At 42.2% G+C, this 25779-nt stretch overlaps 1 protein-coding gene across 1 annotated transcript in view; it reads right to left on the bottom strand.

Moving 5' to 3' along the window:
* LOC122926275 (transmembrane protease serine 5-like) overlaps window positions 1–25779 on the bottom strand; it is a 173464-nt gene that overhangs the window by 31471 nt on the left and 116214 nt on the right. The window contains exons 2-6 of the mRNA XM_044277649.1: window positions 12775–12891; window positions 7968–8103; window positions 6528–6641; window positions 5833–5876; window positions 2983–3145 (exon numbers count right to left, since the gene is read on the bottom strand). Of these exons, the coding sequence (XP_044133584.1) occupies window positions 2983–3145; window positions 5833–5876; window positions 6528–6641; window positions 7968–8103; window positions 12775–12891 (574 nt within the window). The remainder of the gene's footprint in view (window positions 1–2982; window positions 3146–5832; window positions 5877–6527; window positions 6642–7967; window positions 8104–12774; window positions 12892–25779) is intronic.

Genomic DNA, 25779 nt, shown 5'->3' with positions numbered 1-25779 from the left:
TGAACCTGTATAAGATGTCATTATAGGTGGATGAGTTGCTAACTTCATCCTTTCCTTATATGAGAAAATGAAAACCATGGTCTTTCTGTAGACAGCTTTTAATATGTTAGAAAATTTCAAAGTGTGACTAGAAGCAATTCTGTTCATACACAGACTATTTCTTGATGAACTGATGGGCTGGGTCATCTAACAGAACCATCTACGGTCAGCCTAGAATTTCAGATGGCTGTTTTCTTGGCTGTGTTCATAGTTGGTCTGACTGTGATGGTTGTTGTCTTGGATGACATCGCAATAAGTTAAAACAACAAATCACTGATCAATTTGTGATGTGATCTGTGGCCTAGAGATACAGACCTGTCATCAGGGGAGTAGCTATAGGGGGTGCAGAGGTAGTAGTGGCTACTGGGCTGAGGAGCCTGAGGGGGCCCAAAGACCCTTGTGCCACATTAGAAGACACTGCTATTATAGAAAGTGCACGCAGGTCAAGTTACACCTCTGGCTGGAGGGAAGGGGGTTGTCATGGAGGGAGGGAGGTGGGTTACAATCTTTGCATCAGGCAGCACAAAGGCTATGTGCGTCATGGAAGGTGAGGGAAGGAAAGCAAACCAAACAACAAAATTAAACAAAACAGCAGGCTAGGCCCCACAGCTAGGGAACAGGGAAAGGTCACCTCCTGACAATCCCTGAGCCTTTCCCTGACTGCTACCAACATGAACAAATCTCGAAGCTAGAAGTGTTCATGCACTCGAACCTAAGCCCTGCTGCAACTGACACAAACCCTCAGCTAGGAAGCAGGCAAAAAGACAACCGGTTTCTTGCACAAGATGAAGGAACCAGCGTCTACATAAGGCCTAGCCAGTACAAACAACAGTAGGGAAGCAAGGAGGACTTAACTGAAGACGAATTGGGAGCAGGAGATCCATCAAACACCAGCAGAGAACTCCAGGAGAAACTATAAACCGCAAGGGCTGTAGTGAGAGGCAGGTATAAATAGCATCACTAACTAACTAATGAGCAGAACCTGCGAGGGGGTGGGATCCTGAACAAAGCCACAACAAAGCAATCTGTCAGATAGATTCACGTGCAGCAAGTCTGACAGATCTTCTCAGATCACTCACAGGCCAGGGCGTGACAATGTGTTTCCCTGCCCCTGGCCACAAAGCACTGAAGGAAAGAGGGGCCCATACTGAACTCTTGCACCAGGGCCCATGAGCCTTTAGCTACGCCCCTGCCTGTCATGTAGCATGGAAGACTTTTCAACTACATCCTGGGTAACAACCAAATCCCACATGGCACATGAACTTGTTAATTTTTGTCATTGGTCAGCATGTGTATGTACTGTAGATGCAAATGGTCTAAATTGGCCTAAAATGGCTTTTTAAGGCCTCTTTCACACTACCGTTTTTTTTTTTCTGTTTTGCGGTCCGTTTTTTGCGTTCCGTATACGGTCCGTATACGGAACCATTCATTTGAATGGTTCCGCAAAAAAAACGGAATGTGTTCCGTATGCATTCCGTTTCCGTATTTCCGTTCCGTTGAAAGATAGAACATGTCCTATATTTGGCCGCAAATCACGGTCCGTGGCTCCATTCAAGTCAATGGGTCCGCAAAAAAAACGGAACACATACGGAAATGCATCCATATGTCTTCCGTATCCGTTCCGTTTTTTGCGGAACCATCTATTGAAAATGTTATGCCCAGCCCAATTTTTTCAATGTAATTACTGTATACTGTATATGCCATACGGAAAACGGAACCACAACGGAAGCAAAAAAAACGGATGCCCAAAATCTGTAGTATATATCCAGCTTAATCAATATTTAGATAAGGTTGAGTTCATATGACCATTTAGCTTTCTGTTCTTCCGATCCGTCAGAAGAAGAGAACATAAAAAATAAAAAAAATGATCTGTAATTTTAAGCATCAGTTATTATCCGTTTACATCAGTTTGTGTCACTTCTGTCAGAGATCAGTTATTTTTGAGAAGAGAAAAGGTACGGTACTTTTTGCAGGACTTTTTCTCCTGTCAAAAATAACTGATCTCTCAAAGAAGTGACACAAAACTGACGCAAACTAATCATAACGAATGCTCAAAATAACAATCATTTTTTTTCTATGCTTCTGACAGATCAGGAGAACAGAAAGCTAAACGGTGATGTAAACTCGGCCTAAGGCCTCCTGCACACAACCGTTTTTCCCCCCCCGTTTACTGAGCGTTTTTTGCGTTCCGTATACGATTCGTATACGGAACCATTCATTTCAATGGTTCCGCAAAAAAACGGAATATACTCCGTATGCATTCCGTTTCCGTATTTCTGTTCTGTTTAAAGATAGAACATGTCCTATTATTGGCCGCAAATCACGTTCCGTGGCTCCATTCAAGTCAATGGGTCAGACAAAAAAAACGGAACACATACGGAATGCAATCCGTATGTCTTCTGTTTCCGTTCCGTTTTTTGCTGAACCATCTATGGAAAATTTTGTGCCCAGACCAATTTTATCTATGTAATTACTGTATACTGTATATGCCATACGGAAAAACGGAACAGAAACGGAAACACAACGGAAACAAAAAACAGAACAACGGATCCGTGAAAAACGGACCGCAAAACACTGAAAAAGCCATACGGTCGTGTGCAGGAGGCCTAAGGCTGTTTCCCAAATCATCATATCTTTTTGCACTGTTTTTCATTGTGTTTTTTTTACAATGAAAAACACTGCATGTTGGCCAGAAGCAAATTATAGTTCTTTTGTGTGGTCTTTTTTTTTTATAGCATCCTGTTGGTTTTTTGCCACTTGGCATTTTTATTTAAATAACAGCATGCTGTAGGTATGGGATTTATTTTCAAGCATTTTCCCTATAGGTAAAAAACTGCAGAAAAATATTATGCACTTCCCCCAAAAGCAAAAACATTTTAAATGCAATAAAAAAAATCCAGGAAAAATGTAGTGTGGCAGTAACAGTGATTCACCAAGACTTACTTGTGCACACAGTGTGCTGCGGTTACGATCCATTGTTGCGCTATGATGGAGCCACCACAGACATGCTTGTTGTGTACGTACAGGCTGACTTGCCATGGCCAACGACCCAAGGCCACATCACGTCCTCCAATTATTCTCGAAGATTTGTAACGGGATCCACATTCTGCAGAAGTAAGGGTAAAATGGTATTCTGCTTTAAGAAACAAAATCATGGAAGCATTCTGTGAAATCAAAAGATTTAGGGCTCATGCACATGAGCAACTAGTGGTCCGCAATGCATGGGCACCGGCCGAGTGCCCCCCATTTGCGGATGCGGACCCATTCACTTGAATGGATCCATGATCCTCAAGAATGAGTCTGCACCAGAGAAAAATAGAACGTTCTACCTTTTTGTGGTGCGAAGGCACGGACTGAAATCCCATTGAAGAGCTCCGTAGTGCTTCCATCTGCTCTGTGCCTCCACTCCACACCGTTCCGTATCTCGCAGATTGCGGACCCAGTCAAGTGAATGGGAGTGCACACGGCTGGAGCCCGTATATTGCGGACCCGCTGTTTGTGAGCTGCTGGTCTTCTGAGTGTACAAACAACGGTAAGCATCTTTTACCAGAAACAGCGCCACTCTGGTCCATGGACTATGTCTAGTATTGCAGCTCAGCTCCATTCACTTGAAAGTGACTGAGCAACATAAGTGGTGCTGTTTCAGGAAAAACAGTAGACCCTTTTTTCATCAAATGTATTTAGGTTCTTGCCACACTACATCTTTTTCTTTGTTTTTGTTTTTTCATGCAATTTTTTTACAAGCGTTTTTGGGGTAGAATTTTTTTCAGACACTTTTTTTCGTATAGAGAGGTCTATGGGAAAAAAATGCCACACCCAGAGCATGCCGAGATTGGGAAAAAAAAAAAAAACACGGAGGAAAAAAAAAACACTAGGAAAATGACACTACAAAACAATAAAACATGTTTGTAGGACATTTCATAATTTCCATCCTATAAGCCTGCATGTAACATCTGGCCACAGGATTTTTTGCTAATAAAAATAAATAGAAAAGTAATAAAAACATACAGTAATAAAAAAAAAATAATGTATTGAGAAACTGCCCTAAAGAAAAGGCTTTAAAAGTAAACCCAATGCTTTCATCGTTGTGGTGGGCGGTTTCACAGATAGCTTTTTTTCTGGAAATAAGCTGCAGTTTTTGTAGTAGTTCTTCATGCACCTTTTTGGGCCAGAAGGAATGAGAAGTATAAGGCCCCTTGCAGACGAGCGTGTCCGGATTAGGTCCAGATGCGTCCCGGGTGCATTGCGGCAAACCCGCGCGAGTAAGTACCCAATTGTAGTCAGTTTTGACTGCGATTGCGTTCCGTTGTTCAGTTTTTATCGCGCGGGTGCAATGCGTTTTGATAAAAAACTGAATGTGGTACCCAGACCCGAACTTCTTCACTGAAGTTCAGGTTTGGGTTCGGTGTTGTGTAGATGTAATTATTTTCCCTTATAACATGGTTATAAGGGAAAATAATAGCATTCTTTAATACAGAATGCTTAGTACAAGGTCAATTGAGGGTTAAAAAATAAATTAACTCACCTACTCCAATTGAGCGTAGCTGGCGGTCTCCTGTTCTTTCTTCACGACCTGTGGTGATGTCACTGAGCTCATCACATGGTCCATCACCACGGTGATGGACCTTGTGATTGGACCATGTGATGTGACGTCACCACAGGTCCTTTAGCCGACAGCTCATGATTAAAGAAGTAAGAAGAGATCAGAGGTGAGTTAATTTTTTTTATTTTTTAACCCTCAATTGACCTTCTACTAAGCATTCTGTATTAAAGAATGCTATTATTTTCCCTTATAACCATGTTATAAGGGAAACTAATACAGTGAATAGACTGTCATCTTAGCAACCGTGCGTGAAAATCGCACCGCATCCTCACTTGCTTGCGGATGCTTGCAATTTTCACGCAAGCCCCATTCACTTCAATGGGGCCTTTGTTGGGAGGAAAACGCACAATATAGAGCATGCTGCGATTTTCATGCAACGCACAAGTGATGTGTGAAAATCATTGCTCGTGTGCACAGCCCCATAGAAATGAATGGGTCCGGATTCAGTGCGGGTGCAATGAGTTCACCTCACGCATTGCACCCGCGCGGAAAACTCGCCCGTGTGAAAGAGGCCTAAGAGAAGGCCTTCTACTCCTGGTTTTGGTTCAATAAACTACATAAGAAACTGCCACAAAACACTGCAGCCAATCTCAACTCACTCTCTGAAAATAGCCCATCGTTGTCCCAGACAGGTGAATGGGGAGGTGGCTGCTCTGGCATGGTGCACTGCTCTGGGACTTCTAGTCATATGCCATCAATGCCCCAGATAAGACAACCTCTTTAGGCCTCTTTCACACTACCGTATGGCTATTTCAGTGTTTTGCGGTCCGTTTTTCACGGATCCCTTGTTCCGTTTTTTTGTTTCCGCTTTCGTTCTGTTTTTCCGTATGGCATATACAGTATACAGTAATTACATAGTAAAAAGAGTGGATACGGAAGACATACGGATGCATTTGCGTTTTTTTTTGTGGACCCATTGACTTGAATGGAGCCACGGAACGTGATTTGCGGTCAATAATAGGACGTTCTATCTTTTACGGTATTAAACTGTATGGGTGAATTCACAAGAGGTTCAGATTCCATTCCATATCTGATTCTGTATGTATCTGCATGGATTTCTACAAGCCCCATTTAGGTGAATACGACAGTGCAATGAATTTCCTTTACTACAATAGGAACGGGCTGTGCTACAGAACTCTGCTAGAATATGCATAAAATAGGTCTTTAAATATTTCACATTTACAACTCACCGGAACATTTTAATGTAACAATTCGTCCAGAAAGACATCCTCGTCTGCAAAGTGAAAGGTGGAAATAAAAAGCTGGCACAAAGTGTACCAAATGTGATAAATACTTCACAATCATAAAGAGGCAATTCACTAAAAAAACTTCCCAAACTAATGTCGTAAGAAGAGACCTATGGAGAAAAGGCCTCTGTTAAAGAATACTGTATATGTGGATAGTATGTAAACCACGCCTGACAGCCCGTGAAAATATCCAGTATTACTTATTATCATGTATGTAGTAATAGTTTGCTTTTACTTTGCTTTTGTACAGTGATCTATGCTTTCCGTTAGGCCTCTTTCACACTGGCGTGTTCCGTGGGCATTCCGTGTCACAGATGCGGACCCATTCACTTGAATGGGTCCACAAATCTGGAGATGCGGAATGGTGCGGTACGGAACCACGGAACGGAACCCTACGGACGCACTACAGAATGCTTCCGTGGGGTTTCGTCCCGTACTTCCGTTCCGCAAAAAGATAGAACATGTCCTATCTTTTTGCGCAACAGCGGGATCACGGACCCATTCAAGTGAATGGGTCCGCGATCCGCTGCGGCTGCCCCACGGACTGTGCTCGTGCATTGCGGCCAGCATTTTGCGGGCCGCAGCACGACTACGGGCCGCACACGCCAGTGTGAAGAGGCCTTAGTCTCCTGACTTACCTGGTTTGCCACATATGCTCAGGTCCAGTAGTTTGACCAAGCGGGACCTGAACAAATTCTTGACTGTGATTTAAATGGTTGGATGTCAGATTCACAGCCTTGTGATGCACCAACCTACAAGAGACAATTCAGGGAGTTAGATTTTAACTCGGTTATGAACTTTACGGTATATCGTACAACATCAGAAACAAGTCTTAGGAGGTAACATAATTCAGATATGAAGTTGAGATCCAAGTTGGCAGCCAAAGAAGACCTAAAATTCCATAATCAAATAAACTAGACTGCTACAAACAGACCCCTTTGAAAATACAGTAATGTATGCATTTCCTGATGTCTCTTTATCATTTCTGCATTTTATACATTTGTCAGGAGTCTGACATATAAATGGATTTCCTGAGGTTTGAGTGATGACAGGGGTGGTGGTCCTGTGATGGCAGGTTAGATGACAGCTCTCAGCTAAGTAGTGTAGTGACAAGGTAAGGATTGGTGGCAAGTTTGATAAAAAAAAAAAAAACAGCAAGCAAATTTGGAATATATCATTGTCCTAATATGGGCACAATAAAGGGACAGTCCAAGACTGACCTAAACTTCAATCCAGGAAAATGTCTAGCAGGATGTGCCAAACTAAACTTGTGCTTCATCATTTACCCTGGGTTCACACCTGAGCGTTCTGAAAGGAGCGCTCTGTATGCGCGATTGTACGGGCGTTTGCAATCGCGCATACAGAGACAAGCGAACGCCCATTGTCGCGCGTTCCCGAAAGTCTATGTACGGGAACGCGCGACAAAACGCCCCAAAGAAGCTCAAGAACTTGTTTATGCGTCGGGCGTTTTTCAGCGCGTTCGAACGCGCTGTAAAACGCGAAAATGTGAACCAGTCCCATAGGGAAGCATTGGTTTGCATCGGTTATGCGTTTTACAGCGCGTTCGAATGCGCTGTAAAACGCGCAAGTGTGAACTTAGGGTTAAAGAGATTTTCTGGGGCCAAGGTAATGATGACCTACCTTTTAATGTCAGGTTGGAGGGGGTCTGACTCCCAGCACCCCAGAAGCTGTGCAGTTCCGGTGCCAGAGCTTCTATAACGAAGCTGATTGTGGGGGTGCTGGAAGTTAGACCTACGCCAATCTGATATTGATTATAGAGATAAGCAAATCGATTAGTTGGAATTTAAATATGTCATGAATTTTTCCCAAAAATTGTCAGAATTTCTTGAGATTTGATTTGGGAGAATTATGAGAGAGAGGAAAGAGAGGCGAGAGCGAGAGAGATTTTCAGAGATCTAAAGCACTTTCAATTCAAATAGAATCGATTCGTACCTGAACCAAATTTCTTGGCAGAATCAGATCCGATTAAGGATTGGCGCATCCTTTTAAAAAATTTACCCATGTTAAGAGTAAGTACAGGAGTGGTTGAAAAATTACTTTCGGACAAAGTTTTTTACCTGATGTATCCCAAGTGTCTACATACATGGGTTCCCCAATCTGCGTTCCATCTTTCATGACAAGTGAGGAGCCATTCTTGTCTGCTTTCCACCTGCACTTCCAACAAGAAGTTTTCTGTGTTTATTCTGAAAGATACTAAAACCATATTATGTAAAGGATGATTTATGATGAAAGATTTTTTTTATTAATGAACGGACACCCTGACATCCAGATGTGGTATGGCTGTAATCGGGCTTTGAGAATAAATTAATACTATTAAATGGTGCCATTACAAAATACAACTTGACCAACAAAAAATAAGCCCTAAAACAGCTTTGTGAATGGAAAAATAAAAAAGTTAGGCTCCTTTCGCATGGGCAAGTTTTCCGCGCGGGTGGTGCAATGCGTGAGGTGAACGCATTGCACCCGCACTGAATACGGACCCATTTATTTCTATGGGGCTGTGCACATGAGCATTGATTTTCACGCATCACCTGTGCGTTGCGTGAAAATCGCAGCAAGCTCTATATTGTGCGTTTTTCACGCATGGTTGCTAGGATAAAAGTCTATTCACTGTATTATTTCCCCTTATAACATGAAAATAATAGCATTCTTTAATACATAATGCTTAGTAGAAGGTCAATTGAGGGTTAAAAAATATATTTAAAAAATGTACTCACCTCCTCCAATTGATCGCGTAGCTGCCGGTCTCCTGTTCTTTCTTCAGGACCTGTCAAAGGACCTGTGGTGACATCACTGTGCTCATCACATAATACAGGCATGTCCAAAGTGCGGCCCTCCAGCTGTTGCAAAACTACAACTCCCAGCATGCCCCAATAGCTGTAAGCTATCCAGGCATGCTGGGAGTTGTAGTTTTGCAACAGCTGGAGGCCCGCACTTTGGACATGCCTGACATAATACATCACATGATCCATCACCATGGTGATGGACCATGTGACGAGCTCAGTGACGTCACCACAGGTCCTGAAGAAAGAACAGGAGACTGGCAGCTACGCGATCAATTGGAGGAGGTGAGTTAATTTTTTAACCCTCAATTGACCTTCTACTAAGCATTCTGTATTAAAGAATGCTATTATTTTCCCTTATCACCATGTTATAAGGGAAAATAATAAAAATTACAGAATACTGAACCCAAACCCGAACTTCTGTGAAGAAGTCCGGGTCCGGGTCTGGGTACCAAACATGCAGATTTTTCTCACGCGAGTGCAAAATGCATTAAAACGCTTTGCACTCGCGGGGAAAAATCACGCATGTTCCTGCAACGCACCCGTATCTTTTCCCGCAACGCCCGTGTGAACCAGCCTTATGGCTCCGGGAAAGCAGGTAGTGAAAAATGGAAAAAAAATGAAAATCTCTGCGTCCTTGGGGTCAATGTTGTAGCTGCATTGTGTTTTTAAAATCTTTCCCAGTGACAACCATACTCGGTGACACAAATTTCCTTCATTCATATGTATAGATAGTGCTAAGGCTGCACCGCCAACGTGGTGAGGTGAGCTGATTGTCTTAGGCAGTGACAACTAGGAAGTGCTCACCTCTCTATATTCACCTGTATCATCGTCCTAAAATGGGGCATTTTTGTACTGGCACACACTATAAGGAGGGCACTGTGGGGACATTGTTTCTACTGGTGGAACTACTGGGGGAACTAAAATGGGGTACAATATAAGGGGACATTTTTGTACTGGAACATAGAATCAGTATTTTTTTTGTACTGGCACACATTATTTTTGCAATGGCACATGTTATAAGGGTAATTATGGCTACTGAGGGGCATTGTGGTGGGCTTTATTACTACTGGGGGACTATGCGGAACATGATTACTAGTATGGGCACTACTATTGGAGGCACTGTTAACATTAATTGCACTCTGCCAGACAATTATTACTATTGGTGGGACTTTTGGGAGCACTATTACTGTGGAGGGCACCCCGGCACAGTATCAGTGTAGGACAATATGTTTACGACACTATTAGTGTCAGGGACACTATTTCCTGGGTGCAGGGCATCATCTGCGTGGTACTAATACTTTTAGGGAGAACTAGTTTTCTCAGGGGGATTATCTGTTTCTGCAGTATAGTATTGTGGAGCACAGTATTGTGTGTGGCAGGTTGGGATGTTTAGAAGGTGGAGGATGATGTAAAAAAAGGAAACTGATATGTTTGTCAAACTCTGCAGAGACAAGAAACGGCTCATGGCGGTCTGGTCCAAATGGAGAAGATAAGGAAGGAGTCCATACATCAGAGGAGACGTCATTAGATGTAAGAGGTATGTGCTGCTGTATTACCCTGAATGTTTTATAGCGCTGTAAGTAATGTTTTCCAAGTATGTCTTAAACAGTAGGGCTGGAGGGAAGGGTTAGATTGAGAATTTGGTATGGGGAATGGGGCGCCCTTTCAATTTTTGCCTCAGGTAGCAGGAAGGCTAGGTGTACCCATAGACAGTGCAGTGGGCTGTATCTGCTTTAGGACTACTGCAATGATTAAAAAATAATAGACAAAAATACATAAAGTAAAACAGTCTTCATAAGTATGGAGTGCAGCACTTCCCTCAGTGACCTGCCATAGGCAGGAAGTTGCATATAAAGTTTTATCTGTGCATTTATTGTATAGTGTTTTTAGTTTGCCTTATCTAGGTCTTGGTCTAGGTCTTGAGCATCCTTTCTTCATTGTGCCATTCCTTTGTTATTCCTTCTAGAAGTTTTTGAATTGACAAGTAGGTTACCATCCTTTTCTAGGAGGAATAGTAGAGGAACAGTACATTATAGAGCTCTAAGAAAAAATGCTCCAGAAATGTAAAGTCATAGGGAATATACACCATTACTTTGACTGACTTAATATGTTAATGCGATAAAAAACAACAACAAAATAAAACTCACATTGCAATAATACAACAAATGAAATTAAAGTGACCATCTTGGCACAACTGGTGTCAAAATAATGTTAGCTATATCTTAAGTATTTACTAAAGCAGAAATGTCAAGAGTCAGGACAAACCCTCTTCATTTAGTACAGTAAAGCTGTCATTTCATTTCTTTCCTCTAATTATAATGTGATGACTGTGATGAACCTTACACAGTCTGCACAGTAAAGCCAAAAAGTGATCTGCAGAAAACAGAAAAGCTTATCTTGTGTGCTCCAGTGTTCAATGGCAAAAATGTAATGTTTCAGAATTTCTTTATGTGTATAGTCTTATAAGAAGGAAATAAAAACACCTCTACACAGGGGTGGATTGGTCATAAACATTACAGAGAAATTTCTCAGTGGGCTGATGCAAAGACGGCCACCCAAGCCCTCAGTCTGCTGCTGACCGGGTACACAATGAGCTATCAGTGGTCATTCATTCTGTGAGATTCAGGTACTCATGTACCCGACCAGCAACCCACATGCCCTCCTATATTCAACTGCTCTGGCCCACACATCACCTCCTTAGCCCCCTGCTCCATATCCTAATCAGAGAGAACTGAAGGAGGAGGAGAGAGAATGGCATCTATTGATGGCCCCCACAGAGGGACAGCTTTTGGGGCAATATATTGTGCTGCACTGTGGCATATAGTTCTTATGGGACTATATTTTACTCTATAGTATTGCTGACCCCGCCTGTTTGTTTTACCCCACCTTCTGTCAATTTGGACCCCCCTATAAAATGGGGTCACTTTTAGGATTTTTTTTCAGGGCCACTTCAAGTTCCCAGTCCGCCCTATCCTCTATACCATTTGTATAGGATATTTATCCCCAAAACAGCAAATTTAAAGGGTCTGGCCTACAAGTAATATTTATTATGTATCCACAAGTTAGGTAATACATTTTTGATTGCTGGGTGTCTGATCACTGGGACCCCCATAGATCACAAGAACGGGGGCCCCAAGGCCTCTGTTTGAATGGAGCAATAGTGTGCATGTACGACTACTGCTGCTTTCCTTTAGATGGGAACGCCCTGCAGTCTAATATACAGTAGATGGAGCTGTGGTCACGCCCACACGCTATTGTTGAATTAACACATAAGACTTAAGGCTTTTATAATCAGTGAGGTCTTAATAGTCAGACCCCAGTGATCATACATTTATCACCTGTCTTATGGATAGGGAATAAAGGTTGTTCCTGGGCCAACACCTTTAAATAGTATACCATGATCGATGATACATTCCCTTTAAAGGAAATGTCTCACCATTTTTTTCTGCTAGATAAAACCAGATAGCGGTACATATACTTTTTCTCTATTCTCTGTTTTCTGATTGTAGATTTTTTTTATTCTACTTTCTGAATATGATTATGGGGGCAGCCATCTTGCTTGAGCCGCTGTTAACATCATTTAGAGCTATGCTTTACAGCAGTCTTCGTAGGTCATAGACACAATGGTCAGGAGTAGACCTCATTGACTTCTCTGTGAGAGTTTTCTGGGTATGCTCTGTGACCTGTGCAGAGGTCATTGTACAAGGAAAGAATAGATAAAATCTGACAATCACCTGTTGTGAATGGTGGATCTTGTCTTATCTAGACACATAGATGTTATATGTCATTCTAATCCTATCTGTAATGATAGGCAGATAACTGCAGTAAACTGATTTGTACAGACCAAAAAGTGACACCTATTATTATGTTTAGTGGCCAGTGTGAAAACTGCAGGATTTTATGTGTTTTTTTCATGGATATTGACATGGAAAATTAAAAATACCCACCAACAATTCTCTCAAAATATGTTTAACATAAACACATGATTTCAAGAATAGGTCATTTTCGTATGACATATTCCTTTTAAATCATTTAGCAACACATATCAAGTAAAAATAGAAAAAATAAAATCCCAAACCTTTTCTGCGTGGAACAGTAGTGACTTCATTGTCAGTGTCATTACATCGAGAGGTCACCTCCACATCTTGTAGTGGTGCAGAGCCTTGATAAATTAGAGGCTTCATGAAGTACTGCACTGGAAACAATCAGAAACCAAAAATAATAAAAATTATTTTCTTGGCCAGAATTGTGTCATACATGAAGGGACATATTCTGACATATCAAGAAGAAGACCTCAAACCCCACTACTCCTTTGAATGCTGTGCGCCGTCTCAGATGTCAGAAATCTCCTGACACATTGACCCTATTGCAGTGAATGAGAGATTTCCAAGTACAGTCTGAGAAAACTGAATAGAGATGAGGACATGGGTTGCTAGATGGCCGCTAGCACATCCGCAATACCCAGTCCCCATAGCTCTGCGTGCTTTTATTCTGGGATTCGCATCCTCACCTATCCCGTGGTTGAACTTGATAGTCGTTTGTCTTTTTTTAACAGTATTAACTATGTAACTATATGTAACAATGATTTTATACATATGCAATTAATTTGCATATGTATCAAATCAGTTTTTATACACAATAAAAGCACACAGAGCTATGGGAACTGGGTATTGCGGATGTGATAGCGGCCATCTAGCAGTCCATGTCCTCAGCTCTATACACAAAATCCCGGTGACAGGTTCCCTTTAAAGGGGTTCTGCACTTTCATTTAACTGATGATCTGTCCTCAGCTGTTTGAGAAGGCAGTGGCGCTCCAGCAGCGCCTTGGCCTTCTCACTGTTTACCGCCGGGCCGCCGGCCCACTGACGTCACGACTAGTATCAACTAGCGTGGGCGGGGCTAAGCTCCATTCAAGTGAACAGAGCTTAGCCGACGCTAGTTGATACTAGTCGTGACGTCAGTGGGCCGGCGGTAAACAGTGAGAAGGCCGCGGCGCTACTGGAGTGCCGCTGCCTTCTCAAACAGCTGATTGGCGGGGGTCCCAGGTGTCGGACCCCCGCCGATCAGAAGCTGATGATCTATCCAGAGGATAGATCATCAGTTAAATGAAAGTGCAGAACCCCTTTAATGTAATTCACTAATTTGTCTATTTATCAGGGATTCTACTTTACACTTAACCTTGCATTCATTGGCCACCATGTGTTCGGGATCCTCTAGTTGGGATAGATCTTTGTTCTTAGATTTTCTAGGACGTTGTCATTGCTATGTAATAAGCTAATGGTGTTTATAATGTATGAATGGAGGCTGGGTCTCTTCCGGACACCATCTTTCTCATTTATTTTATATCCGAGTGTTTATTATATTGGCATTGATGCATTACATTAGATAATATCTGCACCATCTGTGATACCAAGAAAGAGAAATTGAGGGAGCCATTCATTTTAAGTTGAGTAGAGGTTTAGGTAGCGTTTCTGGCATAAATCCCACAGCCCCTTCATTGCAACATTAGTCAGATTCTATCAGCATATCAAGTCTATGATAAAATAAATAGAGGTTTTGAGCGAATCAATCTAAATGATTCAAAATTTGCATCACATTTCCCAAAACGTTGGGCTTCCAGTAAATATGAGACTTTTGAGATTCGGATTCGATTGGACTGAATCACTCAAAATGGCATTCCCCATTTTACAATTCATAAGACAGCACAGCAGGGCAGGAAAGATGAAGAAGGAGGGGGATCACATGGCACTGGGCAAGGCCCTGGCTGGCAAGCTTGCCCATGATGACTTGCAGTCAGCCAATCAGGAATAATGATAGGCTATATAAAATCCCAACCAGGGAAGCCATATGTATTTGCAGCTTGTACATTGATGTGACAGGATGTCTGGCAAAGAGACAGCAAATAAAGCTTATCTTTAGACACACAATACAGCAGGTTGAAAGTCATACAGGGATAGTTTTAGTTATAGATATAGTTAGATTTCATTGATAAAGACAGGACACGATCAGTGTAATGTACTTATGAGGCACTGGACATCAATATTTAAAGCTACAGTACTCATTTTCTGAGTTCTATCAGCCAACTATCAGCCCAATAATATAAAAAAAATCACTGACAGAAATGTTCTACAATATTAATCCTGGCTATAAAACCTCCATTGATCACAGACTAGTGTTCCTGGCGTATTTGAGGAACCTGATAAAATTATTCTCCCCAAGTGCAGACACCATTACATTTGTGAAAATGAATCAGACATGGGTCCATGAAGATTTTCACACACCTCCAACTAATGTAAATGAATAGATCTGCCATTGCTGACAGTGAAGACTGGATATTAATCACTGGCTCAACGACGACACTGCTGCTGTCTGCCTGACCATCATGCCCCATTCTTTACTGCTGCAGTTGCCCCTAATGCTACTAGTACTACCCCTACATAGCTGCTCATTCCTGCCTTGTCTTTCAGGTTCCATACTGTACTGCTGCTGGAGTTTCCAAAGAAAGGAGAATTATTTCACAGCTTTTGTAAAAACAAGTGATTGCTTCTTCACTTTCCCAGAAATCAGCCACACTGTCACCGGCACATGTATTTGTGGAGCTGGAACTGGTGGAGATACCGTATATATTTTCTAACATCACACCAAACCTGTTGCATCTTCCCAAAAATTGGTAATCTTTGGACAGCTTGTTAAAAACAAGCCATTGTTTTTTTCTGATACCACCATGTGTGTATATTGTTCTTGATATTAAAAAGCTTGAAAGAGGTTGCATACATAACATAATCTAATCTGCCAACCAATTCATTTGAATCAGACCCAAAATTAATTTCAAGAAATTTGCTCATCTCTAATTGAAAGTTAAGCAAAGGTCACAAAGCCACATTCAAGTAACACAACACTCACATCCCTATGCAATAATTTAACTTATTTTATTAGCATTTCCAACACTAGTGTCTCGGTCTGTTCCAGACCAGTCCAGCACTCCTCCTGCCACACATTGCTCTGTTTAGCCGTGACCAAGGTCAGAGATGGAGAGAAGCATTAGTGTCGGCCTCCATGTGTGTTTGCTGGAAATACTAATAAAATTTATTATTGCATGAGAATTTAAAGGGAACCTGTTACTGGGATTTTGTGTATAGAGCTAAAAGACATGGGCTGCTAGATGCCCGCTAGCACATCCGCAATACCCAGTCCCCATAGCTCTGTGTGCTTTTATTGTATAAAAAAAAAGATTTGATACATATGCAAATTAACCTGAGATGAGTCCTGTCCCAGAGAAGAGTCAGGGACAGGACTCATCTCAGGTTAATTTGCATATGTATGAAATCAGTTTTTTTTTTACACAATAAAAGCACACAGAGCTATGAGGACTGGGTAGTGCGGATGTGCTAGCGGCCATCTAGCAACCCATGTCCTCAGCTCTATACACAAAATCCCAGTGACAGGTTCCCTTTAAGTGCTGTCGTTACTTTCTCTATGTGGAGACAGATGTATTCCTATCACTGAGCACCACCGAAAGCATGACCAGCGTGCCAGCCATTATTTTACAAAATCCACGCACATTTTATAGTACTAGTATGCCCTAATACTCTAATGCTATCTAATGCAAATAAAATATCATATTTCTTCTCATGTACAGCTATATTTAGTACCATTTAATAAGTTATACATCTCATCATTTAATTTGCACGTGAGAATTTTACTGAAAGTTATCTTGTGGTTATTAAAATGCTTACAAATTACACTTAATATTGGTCATAAATCTTCCGCTAAAGTGCTAATTAGATATACTCTTTCTCCTGGCAGCGAGCCGCTCAGGATACAGGACTGCCGGCTCTTTGCAGGGTGCATTGCTAAACTGGCTAAGAACAGTAAGTGAAAAATATATGATGCATCATCCTGGCAACTCATCAACATAGGTGAATTCAAGTATCTCAAAATGTCAAGACGGTACTACGATGTATCAAGTGGTTGTCCCACCAGTAAATGCAGCATTTTATGTATTATACAGTATGCTAAGAAAATTGAACAACTGAAGAGTTCATAAACAGTGCCTTAAAAAACGTATTCATAAAGTATAACTGCCATTTTGTAAATTTTTTTTTTTTTGCTAATGTGTAGGGACAGGGATAGGAAACATTTTTCTAATATAATTTATATAGTATATAGATTCAAATTCCACCTTTCATTTTCCAAAGGAGCTATCAAAAATGAAATGTGGAGTCTGATTGGTTGCTCTGGGCAACTAAGCCAGTTCTACTCTACACCAGTTTGATAAATGATCCCATAAGTGTATAAATATATATTGAATTTATAGTTATTGCTGTACTGTTCCCACCGGATTGTGAGGGAGCAGTGAGGTCAGACGCCCAGCAGCTCCTACGCCAGCCCATCTTCGTGTTAGGAAGACGAATGTGCATTAGCGGTAATGGACATTTCAGCCCAAGTTTTGTACTATAAATAAATGATTTCCCTAAATTATATTAGATAAATGTTCCCTATCTCTTTCCCTACACATTAGTTAAATATTTGCCAGTTACATTTTAAATGTTATTTTATTGGGATTTTATGTGATAGACCAACACAGAGTAGCAAGTACATGTGAAGTGAAAAGAAAATGATACATGGTTTTCAAAACTTTTAATAAATAAAAATCTGTAAAGTGTGGCGGGCGTTTGTATTCAGCCCCTGGAGTCAGTAATTCACGGTGGAAATGATGTGTTCAGGGTAATGTGCAGGTTTCAGCCACACATAGCATTTTTCATTTAAGCCAAAGAGCTCAACTTTGGTCTAATATGGCCGATGGCACCTTCTTCCACATGTTTGCTATGTCCCCTACATGGCTTGCAGCAAACTGCAAGTGGGACTTCTTATGGCTTGCTTTCAAAAATGGCTTTCTTCTTGCCACTCTTATATAAAGGCAAGATTTGTGGAGCACATGACTAATAGTTGTTCCGTGGAGAAATTCTCCCACCTGAGGGGTGGATCTCTGCAGCTCCTCCATTAGGCCTCTCGGCTGCTTCTCTAATTAGTGTTGTCCTTGCCTGGGCTGTCAGTTTAGGTGGACAGCCGAGTCTTGGTAGGTTTGCAGTTGTGCCATACTCCTTCCATTTTCTGACAATTGATTGAACACTGCCTGTGAGATGTTCAGAGCTTGGGATATTTTTATAACCTAACCCTGCTTTAAATTTCTCTACAACTTTATCCCTGACCTGTCTGGTGTGCTTCTTGGTTTTCATGATGCTGCTTGATCACTAATGTTCACTAACAAACCTCTGAGGCCTTCACAGAACAGCTGTAGTTATACTGAGAATAAATTACACACGGGTGGACTCTGTTTACTAATTAGGTGACTTCTGAAGGCCGTTGGTCACACTGGATTTTATTTAGGTGTTTTAGAGCACAGGGGGCTGAATACAAATGCACATCACACTTTTCAGAGTTTTATTTATTAAACATTTTGAAAACCATGTATCACTTTCTAGTAACTCCAAAAATGTTTGCTATTTTGTTTTGATCTATCACAAAAAAAACCTATAAAATACATTTAAGTTTGTGGGTCTAACGTGAAAAAGTTTGGAAAAGTTCAAGGAGTGTGAATACTTTTTCAAGGCACTGTATATACTTACAGAACTGGAGCCACCTGGTGTTATTAGTGTATATCAGTGTGCTGGTGGACAATGTCCCCACTTCAGGTTCCTTATTCCCATAGGATTAGTGATCCTCTGTTCACTGAACAGCATCCTGTACAAATTGTTTCTAAGCTGCTTGTCAGGAAAGGACCTGAGCCCCTACAGTAGCACAGCAATATGCAGCAAACTGAGGAGACTGCTTCTGGGGATTGCCTTATGAGCAAGCAAGCATTATTTATTTTTACTGCTCCACACCCCATGATTCAAAAATTATCCAGCAATCTGCGGGAAAATTTGCTGAGGCCTATATATACAGCTGCCCAGTGGCGTACCTACCATATAGGCAGACCACGCAGCTGCTATGGGGCCCGTGGCATAGGGGGCCCGGAGCGCATGGAAGGCCCTGCCCCCTACATCTGCAGACAGTTTTTCGGGCATTGAGGAAGCACACCCACTTGTCCTCTGTTCAGTCCTGGCCGGGCCCTGCTTGCCCCCTCCGAACCTCCCCCGCCCCCCCATTCTGTACTCAATAAAGCACACTGCTGATGTCCCGACCCTCCATGTAAGGCTCAAGCAGACAGAACTTCACCGACCACGCCCATATCCATGAAGCCACGCCCCATCCAGTGAAGCCACGCCCCCAATGACAGTCGTGAATAAAATACTGCAGCAGGAAAGAATCTCAGGTAGGACACTAGCTGCCTGCCACCTCCCTCTATCCTGCTGTTACCCGTTATCTCCCTCCTGGCCCCCACAGAACCTCTCTTGTATGCCCCTCTACTACTGTCCCCACAGAATAGGTGCATCCATCTGTGGCCTCCAGCCACTATCATCTACTATGTTCCCTGAAGTCCTCAGAGACTCCTTGCTACCTTCTGTGACCAAAAGAACCTGTACAAACTTCTGTGCCCCTTTCTCATAACAGAGCCCCTGCCACTTTTTGTATTCCTTGTCACCACCACCCACTCACAAAGCCCATGGAACCCTTTGTCCTTCTCCAATCTGTGTCTGTCCATCCATCAGTAACTGAGCCCCTATCACCTATTGGACTTGTATGTGCCCAATCCCTTAGTACAAAGCCCTTGTCAACTTCTGCCCCCTGATCTATCAGAGTCCGTGCCACCTGCTTCTTTCCCCTTTCATATAAAAGAGCCCATGCCAGCTGCTGCTACCCTCCCTCTAATAACACATATCCATCACCTTTTGTCTTTTATGTTCACTCTGTTCTGTCAGAATACTATTCCTTATCAGAATGCTATACCCTTGTCACTTCCGGTGACGTGGCCGCACCTGAAGTGACGAGAATCAGCTGGAGGAGGGGGTGTGCGGCGCTGCGCAACCGCAGATCCACGGATAAGTCGAAATTGAAGCAGCGCCGCGGGAGAAGCGCCCACTTAATGCGCATGCGCGAAACCAGCCGGGACACACTGCGCCTGGAGCCACGGCTGGGTAGGAGATAGTGCGCACGTGCGGCTATATACTCTGGTCCAAATCTACCTACCCCTGAGTGCGCACGTGTGCTGTAATCCTGATGTGTGTGGCCGACGGGAGTATATAGCCGCACGTGCACACCCTCTCCTACCCAGCCGTGGCTCCGAGCGCAGGCGCAGTGTGTCCTGGCCGGTTTTGCGCATGTGCATTTAGTGGTACCTGATAAGGTATAGTATTCTGACAGAACACACTCCCCTCATAGAGCCTCTAGCAGCTTCTAATCTCCCCAACCACTGCAGTGTCCCTGACATCTGCCACCTCTAACAGTGCCTAGTGGCACTGACTCTGTGGCAATTATGGGACAAAACATTGCTAATAGCAGCCCTGTCCCACTGTGTGCAGGATATGGTGGCTTTATCTGTGCACATTGTATAAGGGTCCATTCAGACGTCTGTTTAATGGGTCCGGATCCGTTTCGCAATTATGCGGAACGGGTGCAGACCCATTAATTTTCAATGGGGCTGGAAAAGATGCGAACAGTACACAGTGTGCTGTCCGCATTTCATGTCCACTGCCCCAAACTTCCGGTCCGCGGCTCCGGAACAAAATAGAGCATGTCCTATTCTTGTCCGCAGCTGCGGACAAGAATAGGAATGATCTATTAAGTGCCGGTGATGTGCGGCGTCAGTGTTTTGCGGTCCGCAATTTGCAGACCCCAAAACACTATGGACGTCTAAATGGACCCTTAGCAGGATTATTTATCTGTATAGGCATATTATGTTATTATTTGTGCATAGTGTATGGGAGAGGCACTATATGGTGGAGTTACTGGTGTGTGCAAGGTTTAACAAAATTATTGGTGTGTAACGTGTAATAGATCATATTTTTAGTGTATAACGTATGATGTTCACGCTTTTATTTCTTGCACGTTATGACAGCAATATCAACTTATACAGTGGAGGAAATAATTATTTGACCCCTCACTGATTTTGTAAGTTTGTCCAATGACAAAGAAATGAAAAGTCTCAGAACAGTATCATTTCAATGGTAGGTTTATTGTAACAGTGGCAGATAGCACATCAAAAGGAAAATCGAAAAAATAACTTTAAATAAAAGATAGCAACTGATTTGCATTTCATTGAGTGAAATAAGTATTTGAACCCTCTAACAAAAAAAGACTTAATACTTGGTGGAAAAACCCTTGTTTGCAAGCACAGAGGTCAAACGTTTCTTGTAATTGATGACCAAGTTTGCGCACATTTTAGGAGGAATGTTGGTCCACTCCTCTTTGCAGATCATCTCTAAATCCCTAAGGTTTCGAGGCTGTCTCTGTGCAACTCTGAGCTTGAGCTCCCTCCATAGGTTTGCGATTGGATTAAGGTCCGGAGACTGACTAGGCCACTCCATGACCTTAATGTGCTTCTTCTTGAGCCACTCCTTTGTTGCCTTTGCTGTATGTTTTGGGTCATTGTCGTGCTGGAACACCCATCCACGACCCATTTTCAGTTTCCTGGCAGAGGGAAGGAGGTTGTCGCTCAGGATTTCACGATACATGGCTCCGTCCATTTTCCCGTTTATGCGAATAAGTTGTCCTGTGCCCTTAGCAGAAAAACACCCCCAAAGCAAAATGTTTCCACCCCCATGCTTGACGGTGGGGACGGTGTTTTGGGGGTCATAGGCAGCATTTTTCTTCCTCCAAACACAGCGAGTTGAGTTAATGCCAAAGAGCTCTATTTTGGTCTCATCAGACCACAGCACCTTCTCCCAGTCACTCTCTGAATCATTCAGGTGTTCATTGGCAAACTTCAGACGGGCCTGCACATGTGCCTTCCTGAGCAGGGGGACCTTGCGAGCCCTGCAGGATTTTAATCCATTGCGGTGTAATGTGTTTCCAATGGTTTTCTTGGTGACTGTGGTCCCTGCTAATTTGAGGTCATTAACTAACTCCTCCCGTGTAGTTCTAGGATGCTTTTTCACCTTTCTCAGAACCATTGACACCCCACGAGGTGAGATCTTGCGTGGAGCCCCAGAGCGAGGTCGATTGATGGTCATTTTGTGCTCCTTCCATTTTCGAACAATCGCACCAACAGTTGTCACCTTCTCTCCCAGCTTCTTGCTAATGGTTTTGTAGCCCATTCCAGCCTTGTGCAGGTCTACAATTTTGTCTCTGACATCCTTGGACAGCTCTTTGGTCTTTCCCATGTTGGAGAGTTTGGAGTCTGCTTGATTGATTGATTCTGTGGACAGGTGTCTTTTATACAGGTGACTAGTTAAGACAGGTGTCCTTAATGAGGGTGACTAATTGAGTAGAAGTGTCTAACCACTCTGTGGGAGCCAGAACTCTTAATGGTTGGTAGGGGTTCAAATACTTATTTCACTCAATGAAATGCAAATCAGTTGCTATCTTTTATTTAAAGTTATTTTTTCGATTTTCCTTTTGATGTGCTATCTGCCACTGTTACAATAAACCTACCATTGAAATGATACTGTTCTGAGACTTTTCATTTCTTTGTCATTGGACAAACTTACAAAATCAGTGAGGGGTCAAATAATTATTTCCGCCACTGTAGTCAAGTCAATATTCATGATAAATGGCAATTTTTTCTCATGGTAAACTAAGCATCAGCAGCAAGAGGTTAAAGAGGTTATCCAAACCCTATAATGCCCCCCAAAAGCCAGGGCACCTCATACAGGTAATACTTAACCCGCTCCCGGTACCCGCGTCACTGATGCCCACATGGCCACCACTGCATCCCCCCCATCACATGAATAAAAACATCCAGAGATGTGGGGGGCAGTCAATAGCAGGCCACAATGGGAACGAGCCTCCTTAGCATCATGGGTGACGCTAGGGAGGCTCATTTCCTTCACGGCCTGCTATTGGCTGCACCCCGCCGAGCATAAGTATTATCTGTATGCGGTGGCCAAGCATTTTGGGGGGCATAATAGAGGTTTGATAACCCCTTTAACAGGATACCAGAGTTTTTTTTTATTTTTTAATTTTCATTTTTCTTCCCTATCTTCCTTGAACCATAACTTTTTTTATTTTTCCGGTCACATATCCATTTGCGGGACAAGTTGTACTTTCTAATGGCACCATTTCATATGGCATACAATGTAGTGGGAAGCAGGCAAAAAATTCCAAATGGGGTGAAATTGGAAAAAAAAAACGCAATTCCTCCACCATTTTACGGGTTTTGTTCCTACGGTGTTCCCTTTGAGGCGAAACTGACCTGTGCCTTTTATTCTCTGGGTCAGTAGGAATACAATGGGGGTGTGGCAGGGGAGGAGCCAGGGTAGGTAGTGGGATGGGCCAGGGGTGGGTAGTGGTCAGAGTTAGGGGGCCCAATTCAGATTCTTGCTATGGGGCCCAATGATTTCTATGTACGCCCCTGCAGCTGCCAGAGTCGCAAAGAGACTGACTGGGAAGTTATGGGTAGTATATTTACAGCTGCCAGAAGGGGGAGGACACCGACTGGAGCTGATCTGGAGCAAGGGAGGATGAAAGAAATAGTTTGCATGAAGAAAAACAGAGAAATGGCTCACGGGACACGGCCCAGCAGCCTGCCCACAATAGAGCAGATTAGCTGTGATGCTGATGGGGTGCATGGAAGAAGATAAAAAAAAAAAATGTTAAAAATGCATATTTTTGGGTGTAAATTGATGATGATGGGGAGCACGGAAGAAGGCAAAATAAAAGTAAATTTTTTTATATTTTTGGGGTGTAAACAGTGCAAAATAGTTTAAAAAAATGCTAATAGCCTGTTGGTACTTTACTATGAACTGAATTTGTGGGATAACCCCATTGCTCAGTAGTAGTTTAGCCACCTGTAAGATCACAAGTCCATGCTAGAAGCTCTGCTCACTCCAGCATTAGCAATCCTTCAAAAATACAGACTTGCATTATCAATTAACCTCATAACGTGGATGACATGTTCCAGTGAGCAATGTATTTCATACTCACTAACCACAGGGGAAAAAACCTTCAAGGTCTTTTATTGCTTGATCCATTTCATATAAGAACATTCATCATGAGGGGCGCTGAGAGACATCGTTCACACCTCCTCCCCTCCACGTGACATTTCGGGACTACACGCCTCCTTACTCAAGTGTATGAGGGAGGTGTGAACGATGTCAGTCTCACCGTCCCTTAAGATGAATATTCTGATATGATTATGAACTGGATCAGGTAATAAGACACTGACCCTAAGTTCACACCTGAGCGTTTTACAGCGCGTTCCTACGCGCTGTAAAACGCTCAACAAGGAGAAACCAATGCTTCCCTATGGGAATGGTTCTCACCTGGGCGTTTTACAGCGCGTACGATCGTGCTGTAAAACGCCCGACGCTCAAACAAGTTCTTGAGCTTTTTTTGGGGCGTTTGTCGCGCGTTCCCGTACATAGACTTTCAGGAACGCGCGACAATGGGCGTTCGCTTGTCTCTGTATGCGCGATTGTAAACGCCAGTACAATCGCGCATACAGAGCGCTCGTTTCAGAACGCTCAGGTCTGAACCCAGGGTGAAGGTTTTTTGACCTGTGATTTGTGAGTATGTATTACATTGCTCACTGGAACATGTCATCCATGCAATGAGATTAATTGATAATTCAATTATATATATTTTTTTAAAGATAACACCTTTTCTGTCATATGTATAAAACTGTATTCTTAGCAACAGAGAAAAGAAAGGGAAGAGAGAAGGGAAATGGGAAGGAGAAATTGTAGGACAAGTAGAAAAAAAGGTAAATGGTGAGTGGCACAAACCATCAAATACGTTATTGTGAGATGTACTATATAATTTTTTTATGCAAGGTAGCCAGGGCAGATTTCTGTACTCTAATGGAATGGATCTTAACCCCTTAAGGACTATTTCACCTTCTGGCCATTTTTTGCAAATCTGACCAGTGTCACTTTAAGTGGTGATAACTTTAAAACGCTTTTGACTTATCCAGGCCATTCTGAGATTGTTTTTTCGTCACATATTGTACTTCATGACACTGGTAAAATAAAGTAAAAAAAACTAACATTTTTATTTATAAAAAAATAAATAAAAATTTACAAAAAATTTGAAAAAAAATGCAAATTTCCAAGTCTCAATTTCTCAACTTCTATAATACATAGTAATACCTCCAAAAATAGTTATTACTTTACATTCCCCATATCTCTACTTCATGTTTGGATCATTTGGGGAATTATATTTTATTTTTTGGGGATGTTACAAGGCTTAGAAGTTTAGAAGCAAATCTTGAAATTTTTCAGAAAATTTTAAAAACCCAATTTTTAGGGACCAGTTCAGGTCTGAAGTCACTTTGCGAGGCTTACATAATAGAAACCACCCAAAACTGTCCCCATTTTAGAAACTACACCCCTCAAGATATTCAAAACTGATTTTACAAACTTTGTTAACCCCTAAAGGGTTCCACAAGAATTAATGGAAAATAGAGATACAATTTCAAAATTTCACTTTTTGGGCAGATTTTCCATTTTAATATTTTTTTTACGGTTACAAAACAAGGGTTAACAGCCAAACCAAACTCAATATTTATGGCCCTGATTCTGTAGTTTACAGAAACACCCCATATGTGGTCGTAAACAGCTGTACGGGCACACGGCAGGGCGCAGAAGGAAAGGAATGCCATATGGTTTTTGGAAGGCAGATTTTGCAGTACTGTTTTTTTTTTACACCATGTCCCATTTGAAGCCCCCCTGATGCACCCCTAGAATAGAAACTCCAAAAAAGTGGCCCCATTTTAGAAACTATGGGATAGGGTGGCAGTATTGTTGGTACTAGTTTAGGGTACATATGATTTTTGGTTGCTCTATATTAAGCTTTTTGTGAGGCAAGATAACTAGAAATAGCTGTTTTGGCACCGTTTTTGTTTTTTGTTATTTATAACATTCATCTGACAGGTTAGATCATGTGATATTTTAATAGACCAGGTTGTCACAGATGCGGCATTACCTAATATGTATACTTTTTTTTATTTATATAAGTTTTACACTTTATTTTTTGTCCCACT

This window comes from Bufo gargarizans, chromosome 2 (genome assembly GCF_014858855.1).
Source record: "Bufo gargarizans isolate SCDJY-AF-19 chromosome 2, ASM1485885v1, whole genome shotgun sequence".
NCBI lineage: Eukaryota > Metazoa > Chordata > Amphibia > Anura > Bufonidae > Bufo > Bufo gargarizans.
This window is presented reverse-complemented; position numbering and strand designations above follow the sequence as displayed.